Here is a 23,238-nt window from a genome sequence, read left to right on the forward strand (position 1 = left end):
CAATTGAAGAAGGAATTGGCCAGGTGGGATGGTGAAGGGCAAATGGGACGACTTAATAATACACACCCGCCTCAAAATCAAGAAGCAAAACCTCTATTGTTAATTAGTTAATTACTTAGCTTAGCCCTAATCATTTGCTTCTATCCACTAACTCCACTCTTGCCCACCTTCCCCTCTCATTTCAAGAATTAAAAAAGACCCAAATTTATACACAACAGAACAGAAGACAAAGACCAGCACCATCGTTTCTCAAAGTCCAAGGCCTTCCATCTTCTTCAACCTGACCTGCTGAAATCAATCAATGACATCAATACCTTATTTCATTATCTTCCCCCATTTTTACCAGATTTGGGGACCAAAACACAATCTGTGTAGCAACAACCAAATCAGTGAGCTGTTGATTTAGACTTTGATTCATGTGAAACAACATTTGTTTTACTAACTAATACAAGTGTTGGCATCATGAAATCTACAAACCCAGTCTCAATATACAAATAATACCAAAAAACAGCTTGGATCCAGGCTTAAATTATAATTTTGTTACAATCCTTAGCAGCCAACTCAATCCAATATATATATAAACTCGTATTTAGGGTTAAAGAAAATTTTGTACCTTTCATACACAGATTGACCATTATATTGATATATAAATTATAATGGATAAAATATCATAGGTCATTGGACTATATTCAAATGATCATCTTGGTCATTGAACTTTCAAAAACAACAAAATAAATAAATAAAATTATCGAATTTGACAAATTTAATGATCAATTTGTTACATCTCAATAAAATTTAAATCATTTAATAATATTCAATAAATCTAATTAACATCTAATGTGAAATCTTTGATAAAATTATATGTTAATTTTTAGTATAATTATCAATATTTTATATTGATCAATTAATTTGAGTCGAATATTCAAAATTCTATTACGAGGATGACTACTACAATACCAATATTTAAACTCATGATGAGGAAAATGTGTTTATTTTACTTAATTAATACCCTGAAATCATTTTACTTAATGGTAAACCTGAAATCTGTAGACACCGTTACTGTCCGGGTCCTCTTTTTATTTTTATTTAATTTAATTATTATTATTATTTATTATTATTATTATATTAATACAAATATTTATATTTTGATGCAGGCTATTAAGCCCACCAATACATCCAGCCTAACTAAACCCTAAATAGATTAGAGTTTTTATCTAATCCCCTAACCCTAAAACTACAGCAGCCAGTGACTATTCGGCTCCAACCGTCACCGCTTGGCCTTCCAACTTCCACAGCCGCACGCGTGAGCTGACGCCGTTAACTCCTCAAGCCATTACCGACAATCCTGAACCAAACAGTGATGGTAAATCTATCAACACTGACCGTTTCTCAACCAAATCAGAGCAATAGTAAACCTAAATTGAAAACCTATTTAAAAACGAAATAAATCCCGAAAATTCAGGATTTCACCAGCTACCAAATCAACCCATAATTTCCCTAAGTTCTAGATATCATCATTCAGCAACCACAACAAAAAGGAGAAAGAGGCAACCATTTTAGGGGAGGCATTCGGGTTTTCAAGAAAAAAAATGGAAAAATACCGAAAAAAACAAAGAATGAAAAAGGAAAAGCTCTCACCTTTGGTACATCGGCCACTACCGTTTCCTCACACGAGACACCACTGCAGTTGTGCGGCTTCACCGGACCAACAGCCTTTCTGTTTTAAAGGTAAATGTTTTGTGTAATCGAGTTGGGTGGAGGACTCGGTTTCTAGGTTTGTTTTAGGAAGGTAGAGGAGAAAGAGAGAAAGGGGTGGGCCATTGTTCAGTTTGAATCCCCGTGGCCACCGATTTACGGTGGCCGGGGTGAGGGTTATTTTTCTCTGCGATAGTGGAGAAGGGAAGGTTATAGAGGGGAGGGTTGAGCGGCTGAGAGATGAAGAAATAATGAGGGATTAGGGTTTAGAACCCTAATATGGTTTTATGACCACACAGTCGAACGACGTCGTTCTGGGGACCTTATGCGTGTTTTCGGATTGTGGTTAACTACATGTTTGGTCCCCCATATTTTGTAATCTGTTTGTTTAATCATTAAATGAAATTTCTAATATTCTGTTTCAGACGTGTATTTTACAATATTTGTATTTCAGTCACTAGTTTGTTTACTTTGTCATGTTTATGTATGTTTTACTTTAGTATCAATGTTTTTTAGTTATTTTATTTTAGTCACTGGTAGCTTGTGTTGTGTATTTTTGTTGACATTTGAATCTGGTCATATCATTTCTAAACATTTTATTTTAGTCACTGCTTCACTTTGGTTTAATTATTAGTCGGTCTTAATGTTTTGTTTTAATTCATTTTAGTCCTGTATTATGTCTTTTAAATGTTTATATATCTAGCTGTTAATTTCATGTAGTTTTCATTTTGGTCATCAATTAATGATTTATATTTATTCTATTTTGGAGTTGATATTTTATACCTTTTCATTTTGATCCCTATTTGATCACTAGTGTGCTTTGGGCAAATACTTTGTTTTGAGCCCTGATTGTGATTTATTTCATTTTAGTCACTAATTTTATATATGGTGTATTTTCTTTGATGTTTTAATTTGGCCATGTCTTTTGTAGGATTTTATTTTAATAATTGTTGGGCTTTTGGTTTAAGTATAGTTTGATCCTTATCTTTCTGTTTATCTCATTTTGGTCACTAACAATATTTATGGGCTATTTTCATTTTTAACACCTGTATTATTTAATATGTGCAATTTGAACTATGGTAATTACTTTTTAGCCCTGTTAGTTTATGCTTTTACTAATTTAATCCATTTGTTTATGTATTTCTATTTTAGCCCTATTAATGTATGTTATGTCATTTTGTGGATATTTGACTTTAGACCCAATGTTTGTAATAGTTTCGTTTTAGTCTCTGATTTCATATGATAGGTATTTTGGTAGATGTTCGAATTTATCCCTGATATTTGTGAATATTTATTTTAGTCATTTATGTATGATTTTATTGTACTGTTATTCGGTTATTTGTATTATGTAAATAATGTTTTTTAGTAATGTAAATATTTTATTTTTGTATTTCCAATTACATTATTTTCATTATATTTTTATCTATGTATGAAATATCGATTATATTTTCAAGAACACGTATGCGTAGAATGGGCGTGGAAAGTACCACTTGGTCGAAGTGGTACGATCCGATACGGCATTTTAACGACATAGGAACTTGCAACAAGTCGAGTATATTTTACTAATTAATTTATTTTAATAATGCAATGTGTGTTTTTTAATTCAGTATTTATTTCATTTTTATTTGAATGCAAACGTTAATTTCATTTATATTCGATTTGCATATTTATCAATGAGGGAATATTCTTTTATTAACTAGAAATAGTCGAGTTAGCTTTCCTGATGGAGGATTACTAATTTCGATATTTCTTTTCGAGTTAAAGAATTTTCTGTAATTAATTTATTCAAAGCAAATTGATTAAATTTCAATAAATGGATCACATCTTAATTTTATATTCGATTTGTAATTTCTACCATTACGACAATGTGTAAGCGACACAGTACCAGTTTTTGGGCGTTGTGGGGTGTTAATCCTTCCCTACACGTAACCGATTCCCGAATCCATTTAATCGAATCTTTGGTGACGCATACCAAATTTTGTCTTATAAAATGATTTTTTAAAGATTGTTTTAAAAGACGTTTTTAGGTATTCGACCTACCTAACCTAAAGGTCGATGGCGACTCTATTCAAATTATTCCAAATTAATTCCAAATTCCCCAATTTTTCTAAATTAAAGTCATAATCGTTTTTTAAAAATAATATTTAATTGTTTTACTTAAAAATGGTTATGACAGCTTGGCGACTCCGCTGGGGACTTTTTTTTAGAGAGTCAGGCTGTATGTCGTTTACATATTGTCATCTTGGTGGAAATTATGATTTCTAGTTTTAGTTAATTTATGATCCGTTTATTGAAATTTTTAATTGCTTCGTTTTTTGTCGTACTAACATTTTATTTTTGGCTTTCAGCTTTGTCAGGATTTTATCATTTTTCCTTGTTTTGTTTTCCTTTTGAGTCGAAGGTAAGTATGTTCCTCCTCACACACATCACTCGCATTGGCATAACATAAGCTCTAGACACGAGCTTCGATCCAAATTAGTTGGGGTGAATGCTTTACTCTCGTAAGAATTTATTCTTCGTATGAGTTTTAGCAAATAACCCATGGGATACATACCTTATACCTTCGTAGGAATTTATTCCTCGTATGGGTATAAGGCAGTGAATCCCCTCGAATTGAACTCGGTCCGTTTGAAACCTGTAATGGGTAAGGATTGAGGGTCTGGCAGCCCAAGGGGGCCGAAATCAAGGACAATTCGAGTCCCTTTTTCCGTTAGAGCCGAAACCAAGCATATAGTGAACCGTCGACGATCACCTAGGTATAGTTATATCGAACCCTCTGTCCGTCAGTAGGTACCCAAACTAGGTGTACACAAAGGAGGAGTGTTTCTAAAACCCTTATCTTTTGTTTTAATTTCGTAGAATTTGTTTTCTTTTTGAATAAAAGCATGCGAACTAGATACCATGCGGTTAGGACCAATTTTTTTTGAAATTATTCATTTTGGGTAGATAACATGTACGGGTAGGACTATTATCTATTTAAAGCATGCTCGGGTAGATATCATGATGGGTAGGTGTATATTCATCTTTTAATAACACTTTTATCTATATCGATTGTCTTACCTGTACTAACTAATTTCTTTATTTTCTTTGTGTGCACTAACTTATTTATTTTCTGTTGTTTTTGTTTTTTCATTCTTCTTTACATTGCATCATCATAACATAATGCGAAAATGTTGATCAACAAGGGGATATTCGAGAGAAAATTTTCACAAGAAGAGATAAAAGTTTTCAACCAAGCAGTCGCGTACACAGACATGCACCGAAGGCTAAAAAGAAATGCACAGAGTACGAGAAGGAGACTTGCTCAAGATGATCGTGCAACGTTCGAGAATAAAATGATGAGCCACTGATCCGATGAGTGATCCAGCAGTCGATTTTTATCTACGATCGTTTCATCGCTATTTATCAAGGAGCGGCACACTGACTTCCGCACCACTGGGGCATTAACAGAGTTAGGTTACAGAATGTTTTAGGGGCATCATTTCCGAATACAAAGATCCGAGACAAAGCAGTGAGCTCGAAGATCGTGCAACATTTAAGACTGAAGTCTGGGGATTAATCCAGCAGTAGATTATTATTTACGATCGTTCCGACGTTATTCATCGAAGAGTGATGCACTGACTTCAGCATCGCCGGGGCATTAAAAGAGTCTGTTTACAAAACGCTTGAGGGGCATCATTTTCAAGGATGAAGATCCAAGATGAAGCAGCGACCCATTTCAGATTCAACATCTAAGAGAAGTCAAGTCTGTAAGTGGACTGTCTTGTAATGTGAAACTTTTATTTCTGGTGAAAATTGTTCTAAAATATTCATTGTTGGGATCAACATTTCTGCATTTGCATTTGCATCGTTGCATTTGCATAACATTCATTAAGCATGTTTACATGCATTAATCATACCTTGCTGGAAACTTTGAGGAAGCACTTCTAACTGTGCAATTGCATTCACACAGTACTGAGAATGGATGCAAAATTTGAGGAATTAAAGAAAGAGCTGAACGAGAGTTTGCAAAAGATGCAAGTTGAGTGGGAGGTTAAAATGGAGCAGATGCAAAAGACCACCGTGGATCGTATCTTGCAAAACCAAAAAGACCTAGTTGACCAAATGGTAGCAAAGATGGTTGAGCTCAACCAAGAAAAAGGCAAAGAAAAGATTTCATTGACCCGTGAAACAGTTAAATGTGTGGAAGCACAGGCTAGTTCGCAACCAATTATCTCGCCCAACAGGATTCCTAGTCACCTAGCGACGAGAAGAGCCAAGAACGAGATCCTAGATAATTTGAAACAGTGGTGCAGAGAGACATTCCATGGAATGAGAGGACAAAACTCTCACAACGGGATGGATGCAACAGAACTAGTACTAGTTCCTAACCTGGTGCTTCCGCACAAATTCAAGATGCCCGAATTTAAAAAGTATAGTGGAACCAATTGCCTTAATTCACATCTCACGATGTTTATCCAAAGGATGACTGGATACACCAACAATGATCCGATGTTGATCCACTGTTTCTAAGATAGTTTGATTGGACCCGCTTCTAGGGGGTATAATCAACTGAGTCATACTCAAGTCCGCTCCTGGAGGGATTTGGCTAGTGCTTTTCTGGGCCAATACAAGCACATGATTGATATGGCCCCCGATCGAACAATGCTTCAGAATATGAAGATGAAGAATTATGAGAGTTTCTGACAATATGCTCAACGATGGAGGGATGTCGCATCTCAAGTGCATCCACCAATGACTGAAAGAGAGTTCATCACTCTATTCATCGATACATTGAAGTCTCCATATATCGACTACATGATAGGGGTTGCCACTAAGAGTTTTTCTGACATTGTCATGTGTGGAGAAATGATCGAGAGCAGTCAAGAATGGCCAGATAGGAGGCACTAGTCATTCCGACAATGAGGAAAGAGATGATATTAACATTGAAGGATCTTATCTAGCTAATCTGGGGAGCAAACCTCATAAGGCATTCTGTCGCATCAATCCAATCCCAATGACATATGAAGAATTGCTCCCAATGCTAGTTGAGAGGAACCTTGTGACTCCAGTTCAATCCAAACCAAGAGAGACCCCATATCCTGAAGGCCATGATATTAACGCCATATGCAACTATCACATTGGGATCTCAGGGCATACTACTGAAAATTGTAAGGCACTGAAGTGCAAGATCCAGAACATAATGGATTCAGGGGCATGTACAATCAAAGAAAAATGGGGCCATTGCATCTACCACTTGCACTGAGAGCATAGTTTTGTTTGAACTCGGTTTTTTTCCTTCTTTAATATTTTCATAAATATTTTTTAATTTTTTTTTATGATTGAAATTATGCTACTTTCTAAGGTTAAATAATTGAGCGAATTTTAATCTTGAGTTCTTTGAATATCAAATGAATTACGGATTTTCTTAAATCTTCAAGAATTATAGATTTTTGACACATGATTTTTGACACATGACAAGATTATACCTATCTTATCCCGTCTAAACCAAAATAAAATCTCTCGATTTTTACTCAGAATAATTCATGGTCACTACAAAAAAAAAAACAAATTTTGGCATTTCCTCTCTTTGAGACCTTGAAACACTGCATCTATCTTTTTGATACATGAAAAGTCATACCCTTACATTTTGTTGAGCCAATAAAGCCACCGTCATCTTCTTAGACATCAAACCAACATTTTTCTACCAATAAGACCTACAGACATTGAGTACAAGATGTTCACTTGAACATGAGCCTTCCTACAAAGAAGACACAGTGTGGGGCATCTCGCATCAATTTTCTGAAGACGAGCATGAGCAATTGAGACATGTTGAGAGTAAGAAGCGAAGAGAAAAATAGAATTATTTCAAAATAATTTTATCATGCATTAATTACATTTTTTTCATTTGAATAACAATTAATCTTGAAAATCTATCCCCCTGGGGATACCTCTTCTGCAAGGACTTCTGTGTATGAGATGATGAACGGCTTTCTTTCTTTATCCCTTCACAAAAGGAGAAAATATATCCCTTGTATCCCCATTTGAGCCTGAATGATATTTTCTTCTGATTCAACCATAATCAAGGATCACCCTCCATATTGGGGGGCAAGTTAGAGGAAATCTGCTCGTATGAGTGAAGACCATTGATCCAGATAAGATACCAAAAGGTGAACCAAATACACAGTGCAAAGATCATATTAAAGCGAAGAGAAAAGAAAAACAAAGAGAAAGAAACAAAGTGAAAAAAAAGAAGAGAAAGAGGACAAAGAGCACATACAAAGAGTCTCTCGACTCAAATGGCACATCAAGTTTCAAACTATGAGATTGATCCAGAATTAGTTCACCAGAAGATCATAGAACATCAGAGAAGACAAAGAACTAATACGAGCATATTCAAATTGAGCAAGACAAGATTGAAGGCATCAGAGTTAATTGATCCTTGGTTCAATCACCTTTCAACACTTGTTTGGGCCTATTTATCCCTTTCTTTCATAACCGTGAACCATGGCCCACATTACGTGCCTAAAAAGTCCCTTCTAATCATACATGGATTTCTAAACAGAAGAGACTATCTTCAGATTTCATCCCGCTCATCAGGATTAATCTTTTATTTACAAAAGGTTTTCTAAAATCTTTAATGCATGATAGATAAAAAATAGCAAATGGGGGTTCAAGACGTAAATTCTTATTAACGTCTTGAAACAAAAGGAGGATTCGAGTTTGAAAACCTGAAAAGGCGGCTCGAATATGAAGACTAATGCATAAGAGACGATCGCACAAATCCCTTGATGAGGTATCGCATAACATAAACGAGAACATGAGAGCTGTGAGTCGGAGAACACTTCCAATATATGAGTACAAAAGCTACTCCATCAGATCAGTGAACATCAAATAAATGAGAATATCATACCTTTGACCAAAAATAACCACTTGAGACCTTTTTTATCCTTCCTTACTTAACCATTTCTCAAAGATAACATTGATCTTGACACTTGTCAAATAGCTATAATTTATTGAAGGATTAAAAGTGTAATTAATTCTTTGATATCCAATGAACTCTTGTTCTATGATTTGTCAATTGTGAAACCTTAAAAGCGGCAATATTTTCAAATCTTTTGATTAAACATTTTTCAAAACTATTGATATTTTCAGACTTTTGAAAATAAAAGAAGAAAAACATTTTCAAACAAGATAATCTCTCTGGAGGCGTATCTTGGAAGTCAAAAAATATCTATCTGAAGCTCAAGATCGAAGCTGGGGCAAGAGAAGCTAAATTTTAGGGCAAAATTTGATGGAATAAACAAATTGTCTCAGGTCTAAGTTTGCAAGAGTACACCCTAGTGGAAATGCAGACAAGCTGAATCAATGATAGAGTGAAGAATACTCTCACAACTATTCTCCTTCCAGATCGAGAAAACATACATACATACATACATATATACATATACATACATAATACATAAAATTTGCATCAAACATTTATCATCATATATATTAAAGACATTTTTCTCCTCACTTGGGGACAAATTGGACAAAAAAAAATCAAATAAATTTCATCTTGACATCCATCATAACATCCAATATAGTCAGTCAAAAATGCATCATTTTGATCTCTCAGGAAATCAAAGCTCGGAAATGACCAGATGTCTAACTTGCAGAAACAATGATTTGGGCTTCCTGAAGTCAACAATCAAGACATTTCCTCAACGTGCATGAACAAACAGACTTTTTATCGCCTTTGAGGGTGTTTTTCTTGAAACAAAATTTTTGTCTCACTTGAGATATTTTTCCACAAATTTTGAGAATTTAAAAAACAAATTTTGTCTCGTTTGAGACAAATTCTCTTAAAACAAACTTCGTCTCGCTTGAGACATTTTTCCTTTGAGATACAAATTTTGAATTTGATTCACTTAAAACAAAATTAATCTCACCTTAGATTGTTGTTCTTTCAAAACAAATTTTGTCTCGCTTGAGACCTTTTCCCTTTGAGATCTAAATTTCGAATTTGTTTCACATTAAACAAAGTTGATCTCACTTGAGATCGTTTTCTCAAAAACAAACTTTGTCTCGCTTGAGACAATTGCTCTAAAAACAAATTTTGTCTCATTTGAGACTATATCTTAAAGCAAATTTCGTCTCGCTTGAGACATCATTTTCTCTCATAATACAAATTTCAAGGTTGTTGTACTTCAAGCAAAATTAATATCACTTGAGATTTTCAAAGCTGATTTGTCTCGCACGAGACAGTTTCCCCTTTAAACAAATCCTGAAATTGTTTCATTTGAAACAAAATAAACACTTTTGAAAACACCTTTGAGATTATTTCCATATAAACAAAATCGACAATATTTGAATCTTTTAAAACGATTTATATCTCTTAAAGACAATTTCTTTTGAGGAAAAAATCTTTGAGTTTGTTCCTCTTGAAAAAATCTTTGAGTTTGTTCTTTTTGAATAAAAATCTTGGAGTTTGTTCCTTTTGAATAAAAATCTTTGAGTTGTTTCTTTTGAAAAAATCTTTGAGTCTATTTATTTTGAAACGAAGTTTTGTCTCATTTGAGACAATTTCGTGAAAAATCTTTGAGTCTGAAACAAAGTTTTGTCTCTCTTGAGACAATTTTGCGGAAAAAAAATCTTTGAGATTGTTTCTTTTGAAACAAAAATCTTTGAGTCTGTTTCTTTGGAAACAAAATTTTGTCTCTCTTAAGATAATTTCTTTTGAAACAAAAATCTTTGAATCTGTTTCTCTTAAAATGAATTTTGTATCTCTTGAGACCGTTTCTTTTGAAGTAAATCATTGAATATGTTCATTTTGAAAATCTTTGAGTTTGTTTCTCTTAACAAAATCATCTTTGAGTCTATTTCTTTAAAAACAAATGTTGTCTCTCTTGAGACAGTTTCTAATGAAAAACTAACTTTTGAGATTGTTTCATTTGAAACAAAGTTGGTCTCACTTAAGATGTGATCCATCTTTGAGTCTGTTTCTTTTGAAACAAAATTTTATCTCTTAAAGACAATTTCTTTTGAAAAAATCTTTGAGTTTGTTTCCTTTGAAACAAAATTTTGTCTCTCGAGACAACTTCTTTTGAAAAAAAAAACATCTTTGAGATCGTTTCTATTAAAACAAATTCTATCTCACATGAGACAGTTTCCTTTCAATATCCTATTTGAGTCGTTTCCTTTGAAACGAATTTTGTCTCTTAAAACATTTTCTCTTAAAACAAGATCATCTTTGAGTTTGTTTCTCTGGAAACAAGGTTTTATCCCTTAAAACAGTTTCTTTTGAAGAAAAATCTGAGTCTGTTTCTTTGGAAACAAAATTTTGTCTCACTAAGATACAATTTTATGAAAAAACAAAGTTTTGTCTCTTATGACAATGTTTTTTTTTAAAAAAAAAAATCATTGAATCTCTTCCTTTGGAAACGAAATTTTGTTTCTCTCGAGACAATTTCTTTTGAGAAAAATCTTTGAGTTTATTTCTTTGGAAAACAAAATTTATCATCTTTGAATCTGTTTCCCTTGAAACAAACAAACATCTTTGAGATCGTTTCCCTTGAAATGAATTTTGTCTCATTTGAGACAGTTTCCCTTTAAACGTCGTCTTTGAGTCGTTTCCCTTAAAACGAATTTTGTCTCTTTTGAGACAGTTGCTTTTAAAAATATCATCTTTGAGTTTATTTTTCTTGAAACAAATCTTTGGGTTTGTTTCTTTCGAAACAAATCTTTAATTTGGTTTCTCTTGAAACCATAACTCCTAAAGATGGCCAGCTGTCCTCATCATGTAGGAACCGTGTCATCCCCAGACCAGATCTCCTCATCACGTAGGAGCCGTGTCAACCATAGATAACCAGCCGTCCTCATCACGTAGGAACCGTGTTATCACCTTTAGATGGCCAGAACTCTTCATCACGTATGAGCCGTGTCATTCCCCAACCAGATCTCTTCATCACGTATGAGCCGTGTCACCCTAGATAACCAGCCGTCCTCATCACGTAGGAACTGTGTTATCACCTTTAGATGGCCATAACTATTCATCACGTATGAGCCGTGTCATTCCCCGACCAGATCTCTTCACCACGTAGGAGCCGTATCACCCCTAGATAACCAGACGTCCTCATCACGTAGGAACCGTGTTATCGCCCTTCCTAAAGATGGCCAGAACTCTTCATCACGTATGAGTAATGTCATCCCTCGACCTGATCTCCTCATCACGTAGGAACTGTGTCAACCATAGATAACCAGTCGTCCTCATCACGTAGGAACCGTGTTATCGCCCTACCTAAAGATGGCCAGAACTCTTCATCACGTATGAGCAGTGTCATCCCCTGACCAGATCTCTTCATCGCGTATGAGCAGTGTCGTCCCCAACAACCAACATTATCCAATTTCTAAGCATAGAAGGAAGAGAACCAGACAAAAACGTGTTGTCTTATCGTCTTTGCCCTATTCTTGTTAACATAAGAATGTGCAAAGAGGGGCAGCTGTAGACACCCGTTTTTGTCCGGGTCCTCTTTTTATTTATTTTAATTTTATTATTATTATTATTTATTATTATTATTATATTAATACAAATATTTATATTTTGATGCAGGCTATTAAGCCCACCAATACATCCAGCCTAACTAAACCCTAAATAGATTAGAGTTTTTATCTTAATCCCCTAACCCTAAAACTACAGCAGCCAGTGACTATTCGGCTCCAACCGTCACCGCTTGGCCTTCCAACTTCCACAGCCGCACGCGTGAGCTGACGCCGTTAACTCCTCAAGCCATTACCGACAATCCTGAACCAAACAGTGATGGTAAATCTATCAACACTGACCGGTTTCTCAACCAAATCAGAGCAATAGTAAACCTAAATTGAAAACCTATTTAAAAACGAAATAAATCCCGAAAATTCAGGATTTCACCAGCTACCAAATCAACCCATAATTTCCCTAAGTTCTAGATATCATCATTCAGCAACCACAACAAAAAGGAGAAGAGGCAACCATTTTAGGGAGGCATTCGGGTTTTCAAGAAAAAAATGGAAAAATACCGAAAAAAACAAAGAATGAAAAAGGAAAAGCTCTCACCTTTGGTACATCGGCCACTACCGTTTCCTCACACGAGACACCACTGCAGTTGTGCGGCTTCACCGGACCAACAAGCCTTTCTGTTTTAAAGGTAAATGTTTTGTGTAATCGAGTTGGGTGGAGGACTCGGTTTCTAGGTTTGTTCTAGGAAGGTAGAGGAGAAAGAGAGAAAGGGGTGGGCCATTGTTCAGTTTGAATCCCCGTGGCCACCGATTTACGGTGGCCGGGGTGAGGGTTATTTTTCTCTGCGATAGTGGAGAAGGGGAAGGTTATAGAGGGGAGGGTTGAGCGGCTGAGAGATGAAGAAAATAATGAGGGATTAGGGTTTAGAACCCTAAATATGGTTTATGACCACACAGTCGAACGACGTCGTTCTATGGGGACCTTATGCGTGTTTTCGGATTGTGGGTTAACTACATGTTTGGTCCCCCATATTTTGTAATCTGTTTGTTTAATCATTAAATGAAATTTCTAATATTCTGTTTCAGACGTGTATTTTACAATATTTGTATTTCAGTCACTAGTTTGTTTACTTTGTCATGTTTATGTATGTTTTACTTTAGTATCAATGTTTTTTAGTTATTTTATTTTAGTCACTGGTAGCTTGTGTTGTGTATTTTTGTTGACATTTGAATCTGGTCATATCATTTCTAAACATTTTATTTTAGTCACTGCTTCACTTTTGGTTTAATTATTAGTCGGTCTTAATGTTTTGTTTTAATTCATTTTAGTCCTGTATTATGTCTTTTAAATGTTTATATATCTAGCTGTTAATTTCATGTAGTTTTCATTTTGGTCATCAATTAATGATTTATATTTATTCTATTTTGGAGTTGATATTTTATACCTTTTCATTTTGATCCCTATTTGATCACTAGTGTGCTTTGGGCAAATACTTTGTTTTGAGCCCTGATTTGTGATTTATTTCATTTTAGTCACTAATTTTATATATGGTGTATTTTCTTTGATGTTTTAATTTGGCCATGTCTTTTGTAGGATTTTTATTTTAATAATTGTTGGGCTTTTGGTTTAAGTATAGTTTGATCCTTTATCTTTCTGTTTATCTCATTTTGGTCACTAACAATATTTATGGGCTATTTTCATTTTTAACACCTGTATTATTTAATATGTGCAATTTGAACTATGGTAATTACTTTTTAGCCCTGTTAGTTTATGCTTTTACTAATTTAATCCATTATGTTTATGTATTCTATTTTAGCCCTATTAATGTATGTTATGTCATTTTGTGGATATTTGACTTTAGACCCAATGTTTGTAATAGTTTCGTTTTAGTCTCTGATTTCATATGATAGGTATTTTGGTAGATGTTCGAATTTATCCCTGATATTTGTGAATATTTTATTTTAGTCATTTATGTATGATTTTATTGTACTTGTTATTCGGTTATTTGTATTATGTAAATAATGTTTTTTAGTAATGTAAATATTTTATTTTTGTATTTCCAATTACATTTATTTTCATTATATTTTTATCTATGTATGAAATATTCGATTATATTTTCAAGAACACGTATGCGTAGAATGGGCGTGGAAAGTACCACTTGGTCGAAGTGGTACGATCCGATACGGCATTTTAACGACATAGGAACTTGCAACAAGTCGAGTATATTTTACTAATTAATTTATTTTAATAATGCAATGTGTGTTTTTTAATTCAGTATTTATTTCATTTTTATTTGAATGCAAACGTTAATTTCATTTATATTCGATTTGCATATTTATCAATGAGGGAATATTCTTTTATTAACTAGAAATAGTCGAGTTAGCTTTCCTGATGGAGGATTACTAATTTCGATATTTCTTTTCGAGTTAAAGAATTTTCTGTAATTAATTTATTCAAAGCAAATTGATTAAATTTCAATAAATGGATCACATCTTAATTTTATATTCGATTTGTAATTTCTACCATTACGACAATGTGTAAGCGACACAGTACCAGTTTTTGGGCGTTGTGGGGTGTTAATCCTTCCCTACACGTAACCGATTCCCGAATCCATTTAATCGAATCTTTGGTGACGCATACCAAATTTTGTCTTATAAAATGATTTTTTAAAGATTGTTTTAAAAGACGTTTTTAGGTATTCGACCTACCTAACCTAAAGGTCGATGGCGACTCTATTCAAATTATTCCAAATTAATTCCAAATTCCCCAATTTTTCTAAATTAAAGTCATAATCGTTTTTAAAAAATAATATTTAATTATTTTACTTAAAAATGATTATGACACTTACCAACAAAACAGACAACAAATAAAAAATTATCTTTGCAAGAGATTAAGGAGCATACCAAATCCAGTTCAATCCCTGAAAATATCGTTGGCGATTTCCATCAACGGCTTCAAGCAATCGGGCGAGAACTTCTGAGCGAAGTAATACGAGTAATTCGAACTCGAATTCGATTTCCTCAACGTATGTACAAGCTCCGGCGAGATCTCCGACGAATTGTATGTATGTGGATGGCCATCAACACTGTCAGTCCAGTTAACTCTAGTTAACGTGTAATGGCTGCTCCCTGTGGGATCCTCCATTGATAACAACGTAGGGAAATAATGTTCTTCAGGGTAACACGAATCTAAATCTAAACAAGGAAGCTTAAACTTCCTCCAAAATTTCCTTTCTTTCAACACAAGAAAAGCATGTTGTTTCGCCAGCACGAAAAACTGGGACCCGACTCGGAATTTATTGTACAGTATTTCCGGCAACATCGAGCCGTCGCCTCGGGTGACGTACCAGTTATGCAAATATGGCGCGTCGGATAAGATCTCGATGTAGCTTTCATGAGAACGTTGGGTCAAAAAAGCTTTGGATGCCAAAGAGGATCAATTGGGAAAATGGTGAATTTAATTGATCGATTTAATATTTATATTAAATTTATAGTTCTTTTGACTATTGCAAAATAAAAGATGATTTTTAATTTGAATATTAATAGGATAATTACTCTTTTAATAAGTTAATTTAAAAAGGTATTTGTTATATTTTTAATTTTAAATATTAAAAGATAATTATATACTTTTATATATTTCAAATTAAAATAATATATGTTTAAGTTTGAATAGTAAAAGGAATTTACCTTTTGACCATTCTAAATTAAATATATTATTTAATTTGATTATTAGTAGGATAATTACTCTTTGAATGTGTCAATTTAAAAAGATATTTATTATCTTTTTTAACTTTGAATGTTAAAGATAATTATATACTTTTGTATGTTTCAAATTAAAATAATATATATTTAAGTTTGAATGGTAAAAGGAGTTTTATCTTTTAAATATTTAAAATTAAAAGATATTGTTATATGTTTAATGTTTAATATTAAAAAATATATGGTTGGATTAAATATCTTTCGAAAATCCCCTATAATTAGTGAGCAAACATGTTAGGTTTTTCATATCTCACAACTCAGTTTTTCAAGAACTTCTCTTATCTTAAAAAAGTTTTATCTTCCTTAGTTTTTTCTGTGATAGTCGAAGGCAAGAATCGTTCGTGATCTGTGCAAATATGCTATTGTAGCTGATCATTAGTTGTTGTATCATGGGAGACAAACGACCAACGAACTCTAGCACTAAAAGAGTGACCGAAAATCTATCTTAAGCAAACTGTGTAGCAACAGACCTTAACTGTTTCCGATCGATATATCAAAATAAAAGGAGTATTTTATTTCCATCTATTTTATCTTGTCTTCTAAGAAGTTAATTATTTTTGTTTATTTTCTCATGATTGATTTTGTCTCAAATTGTTATTTTGAATAATAATCTCAAGATAAGAGTAAACTCGTTCTATCTCTTATCCCTTCATTCCCTTTAATTTTATAATGATATTTATTTTATTATCATTATTATTTTTCTATATCATTCTCGGATTAATGTGTGTGTTTTCTAACAATCTTAAGACATATTTAAATTTTTAATTCGAGATGAACAAATTCAATTTATGTCTACCGTGTTACTTCACCGTAAGCTTGTGAAACTTATCGCAGGTTATAATTATGTTTATGGCATTCATGTTAATTTTTAAATTACTTTAAACATGTTGTTGCCAATATGATTGCATTTCTGGTTTTTTAACAACTTGCTAGATTTGGTGCATAGGTTGTGAACTCAACAATCTGCTACTACTGTTCAACGCAAGCTACGTCCCTACTTATGATACGATAAGCGTGATAAAGAGCGGGACATGTTGCACCTTCAATAAATTTTGTGTACGATTCTAAAGAGCGTGAATCATGATGGTTGAAGTTTTTATTAACAACGATGAAGTTAATCAGGTATGTAAAATTTGAATATTTTCCTTTAATTCGAAACGATTCGAAACATTTTCTTATACCTTTCTTTAAATATGAAACGTCTCAGGTATCATGAGAAAATGAGATAACAAATAAATTTATTTCAGAATTTATCTTGCTGTCTTAATGGGTTTACTAAAATCTCAAAGTGGACAAATATGTATAACAGAAATTGTCGTGGAAGTAACTTTGATTACTGATTTTGTTTCAGAATATTTGATTATGTCCGATAACAAAATAGGAAATAAACAATAATTAATTTTTTGTTTATTGAAATCAATTAGGATTTAATTTTGTCGTGTAACAGAATTATTTGATTTCTATAGAAATCGTTGGAAAGTAACAACCGTGTTAATGATTTGTTTCAGAATTTTAGTTCATGATTAAATTATATTGATAGTATAAATCAAAATTTAATTTTGATTTATTGTTGGAATTATTATTAATTCTAGTTTCATGTGTTAAACGAAATCGTGATTGTCGGTGATCGTAAGCCACGACGAGAAATATGTAAAAATCTATGAATAGAATTTCAAGATGTGATAACATAAGATGTTAATTTATTTGGTCATGGTGAATTTGACCAAATGTGAGATGATCCTTCTATTATTAGAAAGGATGAGGTAAATGTTGTTACCGGATCTTGGAAGTATTATGACTTCCTATGTTGGAAATACATCTTGAATGTATTATCGGATACACAATATAAGGTGTACAATTGAACCATAGATATAAAAAGGAAGATGCTGGTACTAATGAATTATTGTGACCAAGTTCTTAAACTTCGTAATAATGGCACAGACGAGAGAGAATAAATGCTTTATAACCTCCATTGATGATAGCAAAAGTATTGCTACGTTTATTTGCTAAAAGAGCAAAACGAAGTTATAGAAAAAATTTATTTTCTATAAACATGAAGTTGAAAACCAACTTAATAAATATATTAAGATGATAAGAAGTTTTCACAATATGATATTACTCATGAAGTGTCATCACTATATTCTTCTAAATAAATGGAGTAGCAAAGCGGAAGAATTGAATAATGAAAGCAATGCTAAGAAGTTTTGAGTTGTCACAAAATATGTGGGGGAGAGAGAATTTGTTATGTCAACTAATTACCTTTTAATTAAGGTCAAAGGACAATGACAAGATACCATATGAGTTATGAAAAAGTTGAAAGCCTATGTCATATATGTAACACCCTAAACCAGTACGACACACAATCGATCGATCAGAATGCCACACGAAACCACCGACGTGGCTAACTAAGATTTTCTTTTAAAATGATCATTTGTAACCACTCATGCTAAAATAAATCAACTACAATTTAAATAAAAATAATTTACATTAGGAGCTTCCAAAATAATATTTAAATCATACAGACCATAGTTTAAAATGAGTTACGACTCATACAAAAATATACAAATTGGGATTTACAATTATACATGCCTTCTAAAGATGAACTCGATATGTACTTTGCACTATCTGGGTTTGGATCACTGCTGCCAAAAAGTCCTCGGACTACTCCTAGACTAACCTGCGTAAGGAAACAAATTCCAAACGCTGAGCTAACTATCTCAGTGCCACACTAACAACTAAACCATACTAAAAATGTTAATGTTATGTTCACACTAACTAATAAACTGAAATAGTGAGTATACTTGTACACTGTACTCTCTACTCTATGGTAGACATCATAGTGCGACTGAGGGTTCTGCATCTCGGAGCTCACACACCCCTCTGGTTTATCGAGGCTGGTTACCCAAAATCTCTGCATCGGTCAGCCTCCTCGACTATCCCACTCATTGAGTGTCGGACCAAAGGATATATCCGGACTGAATATATACTTCGATAATGCTAGCATTTTCTAAAGGAACTCGATGTCCTAATTGTTTCACGAGCATCAACCAAAGCTATTTTTATGTCACCCTAATTGATCTTGTTTCTAAGTGTAATTAATATCATTAATATTCTCACTTGTAGTCTTTCTCCAAATCATGCATATCACTACATTTTTTTTCATTTTGATCGCACATCATTAAAAAATTAATCAAATTATTGACGTGATTTTTTTCATTTTTCAATGATAACATGACTTTACCTTATGTTAACATGCCAACATCACCGTTAACTTTTTAACGATATGTAACCAAAATGAAACTAAAACTAAATGTAAGACACGATTTTAAAAATAAATAATTGGGTGAACAAAATAAAACAAAAGTAATAGTTGAAGTACTAAACGTATGATTTACTCTAATAATATTTTAATTTTTAATTTTTAATAAAACATACCATATTACAAAATCGCACCTATAAATAGAAATATTAAATTATTAAAATAAAATTAATGAGCTTGTTCGCTTAATATATTTAGAAATAAGTATTAGATTATCTGATTTTGAGTTGAAAATAAAAATATATATTTTTAATCTAAATAAAAATTAATATCTATAATAAAATATATTTCTCTATTTTAGTTCATATTTTTTTAATTACATAATTATTTTAGAGGAGAGATCAAATTTTATGAAATAATTAAAGATCTATCAATGTACAAATGCGTCTCTCTCTATATATACATTAAAAAACCCCTCACTTGCGCTTATATTTATCATTACAGAAATTAGGCTCAAGTTTTCTTCGATTGGTACGAACCAAACCATCTCAGTAATAAAAAAATTATTGTTATTCCTTGAGATCCAGGGTTCGAGCATCAGTAGGCCTGTAAATGAATCGAACGCACACAATCAGAGGTATGTTCATGTTCGTTTATTTAATAAATCACGAACATAAACGAACAAAATTTTTTTTGTTCATGTTCGTTCATTAAGGAATATAGCTTGTTCATGTTCGTTCACTTAATAAATGAACGAACATAAACGAACACGAACATAAATGAACACGAACATAAACGAACATAAACGTTGGAGACCCTACCTTCCATTGTTCTTTCATGAAAAATAGTCGACAATGCAAATCAACCAAATCTACAGTGATAAATAGCGTAAGAGCTAGCAGTGATGAAATGTTTGAAGATATCAGATATTTTGATCGATCTTTTAAAGATATTAAATGATTCACACGACTTTAATTTAACTCTATAACATTTATCTTAGTGGTCCATGATTACATATGAACAATAATTTTCCACTACATTATTCTAATAAATTCGTCGGTTAAAAGTTTTGTGACATCATTGTCAGACTTTAGTGAGATTTGTTAATAACGATCTTTTCCATTGTCAGAGTAGAAAATTTAACAGAATGAAGATTTCGAACGGTACAAATTGGATTACAAGGCAATAACATAGATCTAAAATCCCTCCGATGCTACATATCTAATTGATATTATTGCTAAACCACCATTCAAAATTTTAACGTACCTAAAGTCTACTCCACAATTGGATATAATCTCCAAATAAAATTGGGTTAATTATGGAGTTGGTCATCAGAATATTAGATTAATTAATATTTTTAAGATACTTACAAATTGATCACTAAAATTGATTTAAGAAGATTGGGTTAAACATAAATGAACGAACATAACCGAACGTTCACGAGCGTAAATGAACGAACGAGACCTATGTTCATGTTCGTTCATTTAATTAAACGAACACAAAATTTTGTTCATGTCCGTTCATTTAATAAATAAAAGCACATAAACGAACTTCCCGCCGCACGATTCATGAACGGTTCGTTGAACGTTCAGTTCATTTACATGCCTAAGCATCAGGAATATTAGAGATGTGAACGTTTAGTGTCAAATGATTAAGAGTTATTTTTAAACAAATATTACCTTATACTTACCGGATTAATAAAAAAAATCTTCAATCCCTTCTTATTAATGGAATCTTGACTTGTACTAAAGAATGCAATTTATACAATAAATATTAGTTTTTTGACCATAGTATATTAAAAATATTAGTAAGATTATAAATGAGTCAATAAAATTTGAAAAATTACAAATAAATTAGTCAATTAGTTTATTATTATAAATATATCGTTTCATCATTAAATACATAATAACTTTAATATTTTAATTACATTTGTATGCCTTTATTGTAATAATTAATAGATTAAACGATCTTATTATTGGAAGTCTTAATATAAAAACAACATCCAAATTTTATCCTTTTTTTTCATTTAAGTGTCTAATCTTTTTGGTCAATTTAAGTATTTAATATTAACAACATTATCATTTAGGTGACTTATTTATTAGAGTCATAAAAAATTATTATATGACACGTGATATGTTTATATAATTTTAAAATTTATATTTAAAATAAATTTTTTAAAATTATAGTTTAAAAAATAAAAATAAAAAAACTTAAAAAAACAAAAACTTTGAAAACTCTAATTATAAACTCTTTACCCCATTTTCGTCGATGAACAATTATATGATTGAAACTTCAACACAGTTGTAGTTATCACCGGCTAAACCTTCATTTAGACAAGGAGAAAATTAAATTTTAAATCTATAATTTTTAGCCTTTTTATCTTCTAAAATCTCTAAATCTTAAAAGTTTAAATTTATTACCACCTTAATGGATGACGATAAGAGTGACAAATAGAATTATTTCTTTTTTTTTATTAATATGGGGTAAATATGAGATAATATATGTTTAAAAGTTTCTCTCAATTATTTGACATTAAACGCTCATACTCTTAACATTATTAGTGCTTAAACCTGGGACCTCAAAGAATAACAATAATTTTGTTACTATCGAGATCACTTAGTTCGTACAAGGAATAATAGAATTAGGATTAGAAATTTATTTTTTCTATAATTTTAGAAAAATAAGTAATATTATAATATTTAAAAAAAAATTAAATAAAATTTTATAAATGCAATATATTTTATATAATATTTTTTTTAACATTTGTTACGATAATAACACTAAGGTGATGTTTGTTTTTACTGTGTAAGGTCTGCAAAGCTCTTATGTCTGCGCCGCGCAGACCACACGCAGACGTTAGAATGTCTGCGTCGCGTAGACCACACGCAGGCATTGAGCTTCGCAGACCGTTTGTTTTTTAGAAGACAAAAGCTCTTCTAACGTCTGCATGTGGTCTGCGCGGCGCAGACGTGGTCTTATGTCTGCAGACGTATTCTAACATCTTCAAAGAGGTTTTATATTTAATTTTATATTATATTTGATTTTAATTTTAATATTAATGTTTTAAATAAATTAAATATTAATTTTTTAATATTATATTATAGATATTAATATTAATTTTTTTTAAATAAATTAAATATTAATTTTTAATATTATATTATAGATATTTAATTTTATATCATATAAATTATTTTATATATTATTAAAATTTTATATTTATTTTAATTATTTTGATTTAAGTTAAATATAATATTTTTTTTGGATTTGTTATTTTTAAATTATATTTAAACTTTTTATATAAAATGTAAGCATTTAAATCACATTACTTAATAAAAAAATAATTTCATTGTTTGATAATTAAGATTTTAAAATATAAAATATAAAAAATTATATATTATGTTTTTAAAATTTTAAAATATAATCACAATTAAATAAAAAATAATCATAAAATAATTTGATAAATTAAAAAATATTTTTTTAAAATATCATATAATTATAAAAATAAATTATGAATATATTTAAAAAAATTAAAAGTATTACATAATTGTATATTTTAAAAAATCATATAATTTAATGGTCATTTATAAATTTTATTCTATAAAACTTATAAAACTAATAATACATGTGATTTTGTGAGACTTATAATAGAATTAGTAAGGTGGTGATTAGGGGTGTTCAAATAACAGAACTAATTCGGTTAACCGACCGAACCGAATTAGTTCGGTTAATTCGGTTCGGTTACCGAATTAGTTCGGTCGGTTAACGGTTAAGAAAATTTTTAGAATTCGGTTAACGGTTAATTCGGTTCGAATTTGGTTAATTAACCGAATTAACCGAATAACCGAAATTAAATTTTAAATATTAAATATATTATATATAACATATGGGCTCAACCCAAATCATTTAAAACCCAATTAATAATTTAAGATCCAATAACTTTTAAACTTAAATTAATATTAATTAATTAAAAAATTATATAAATTTTTTATTTTATAATTATATATTATTTAAATTAATTGTAAACTGTTTTTTAATTAAAAAATATTAAATATATTATATATAAAAAT

At 31.5% G+C, this 23,238-nt stretch overlaps 1 protein-coding gene across 1 annotated transcript; it reads right to left on the reverse strand.

The window, feature by feature from the left end:
- Positions 1-209: 209 nt before the first annotated feature.
- Positions 210-18,829, reverse strand: LOC120172834. The gene is made up of 4 exons (XM_039180192.1): positions 18,815-18,829; positions 18,502-18,589; positions 15,058-15,570; positions 210-288 (listed from the first exon to the last, which is right to left on the reverse strand). The coding sequence occupies exons 1-3, from the start codon at positions 18,827-18,829 to the stop codon at positions 15,068-15,070; spliced, it is 606 nt and encodes a 201-aa protein (XP_039036123.1). The 3' UTR covers positions 210-288; positions 15,058-15,067.
- Positions 18,830-23,238: the final 4,409 nt, after the last annotated feature.

This window comes from Hibiscus syriacus, unplaced genomic scaffold, assembly GCF_006381635.1.
Source record: "Hibiscus syriacus cultivar Baekdansim isolate YM2019G1 unplaced genomic scaffold, ASM638163v2 tig00111881_pilon, whole genome shotgun sequence".
NCBI lineage: Eukaryota > Viridiplantae > Streptophyta > Magnoliopsida > Malvales > Malvaceae > Hibiscus > Hibiscus syriacus.

Excerpts from the sequence above, each read along its gene's own strand:
- LOC120172834 (XM_039180192.1), bottom strand. Across the intron at positions 15,571-18,501 it reads ATCGAGTTCATCTTTAGAAG|CTTTTTTGACCCAACGTTCT; the intron begins GCATGTATAATT and ends TGGCATCCAAAG.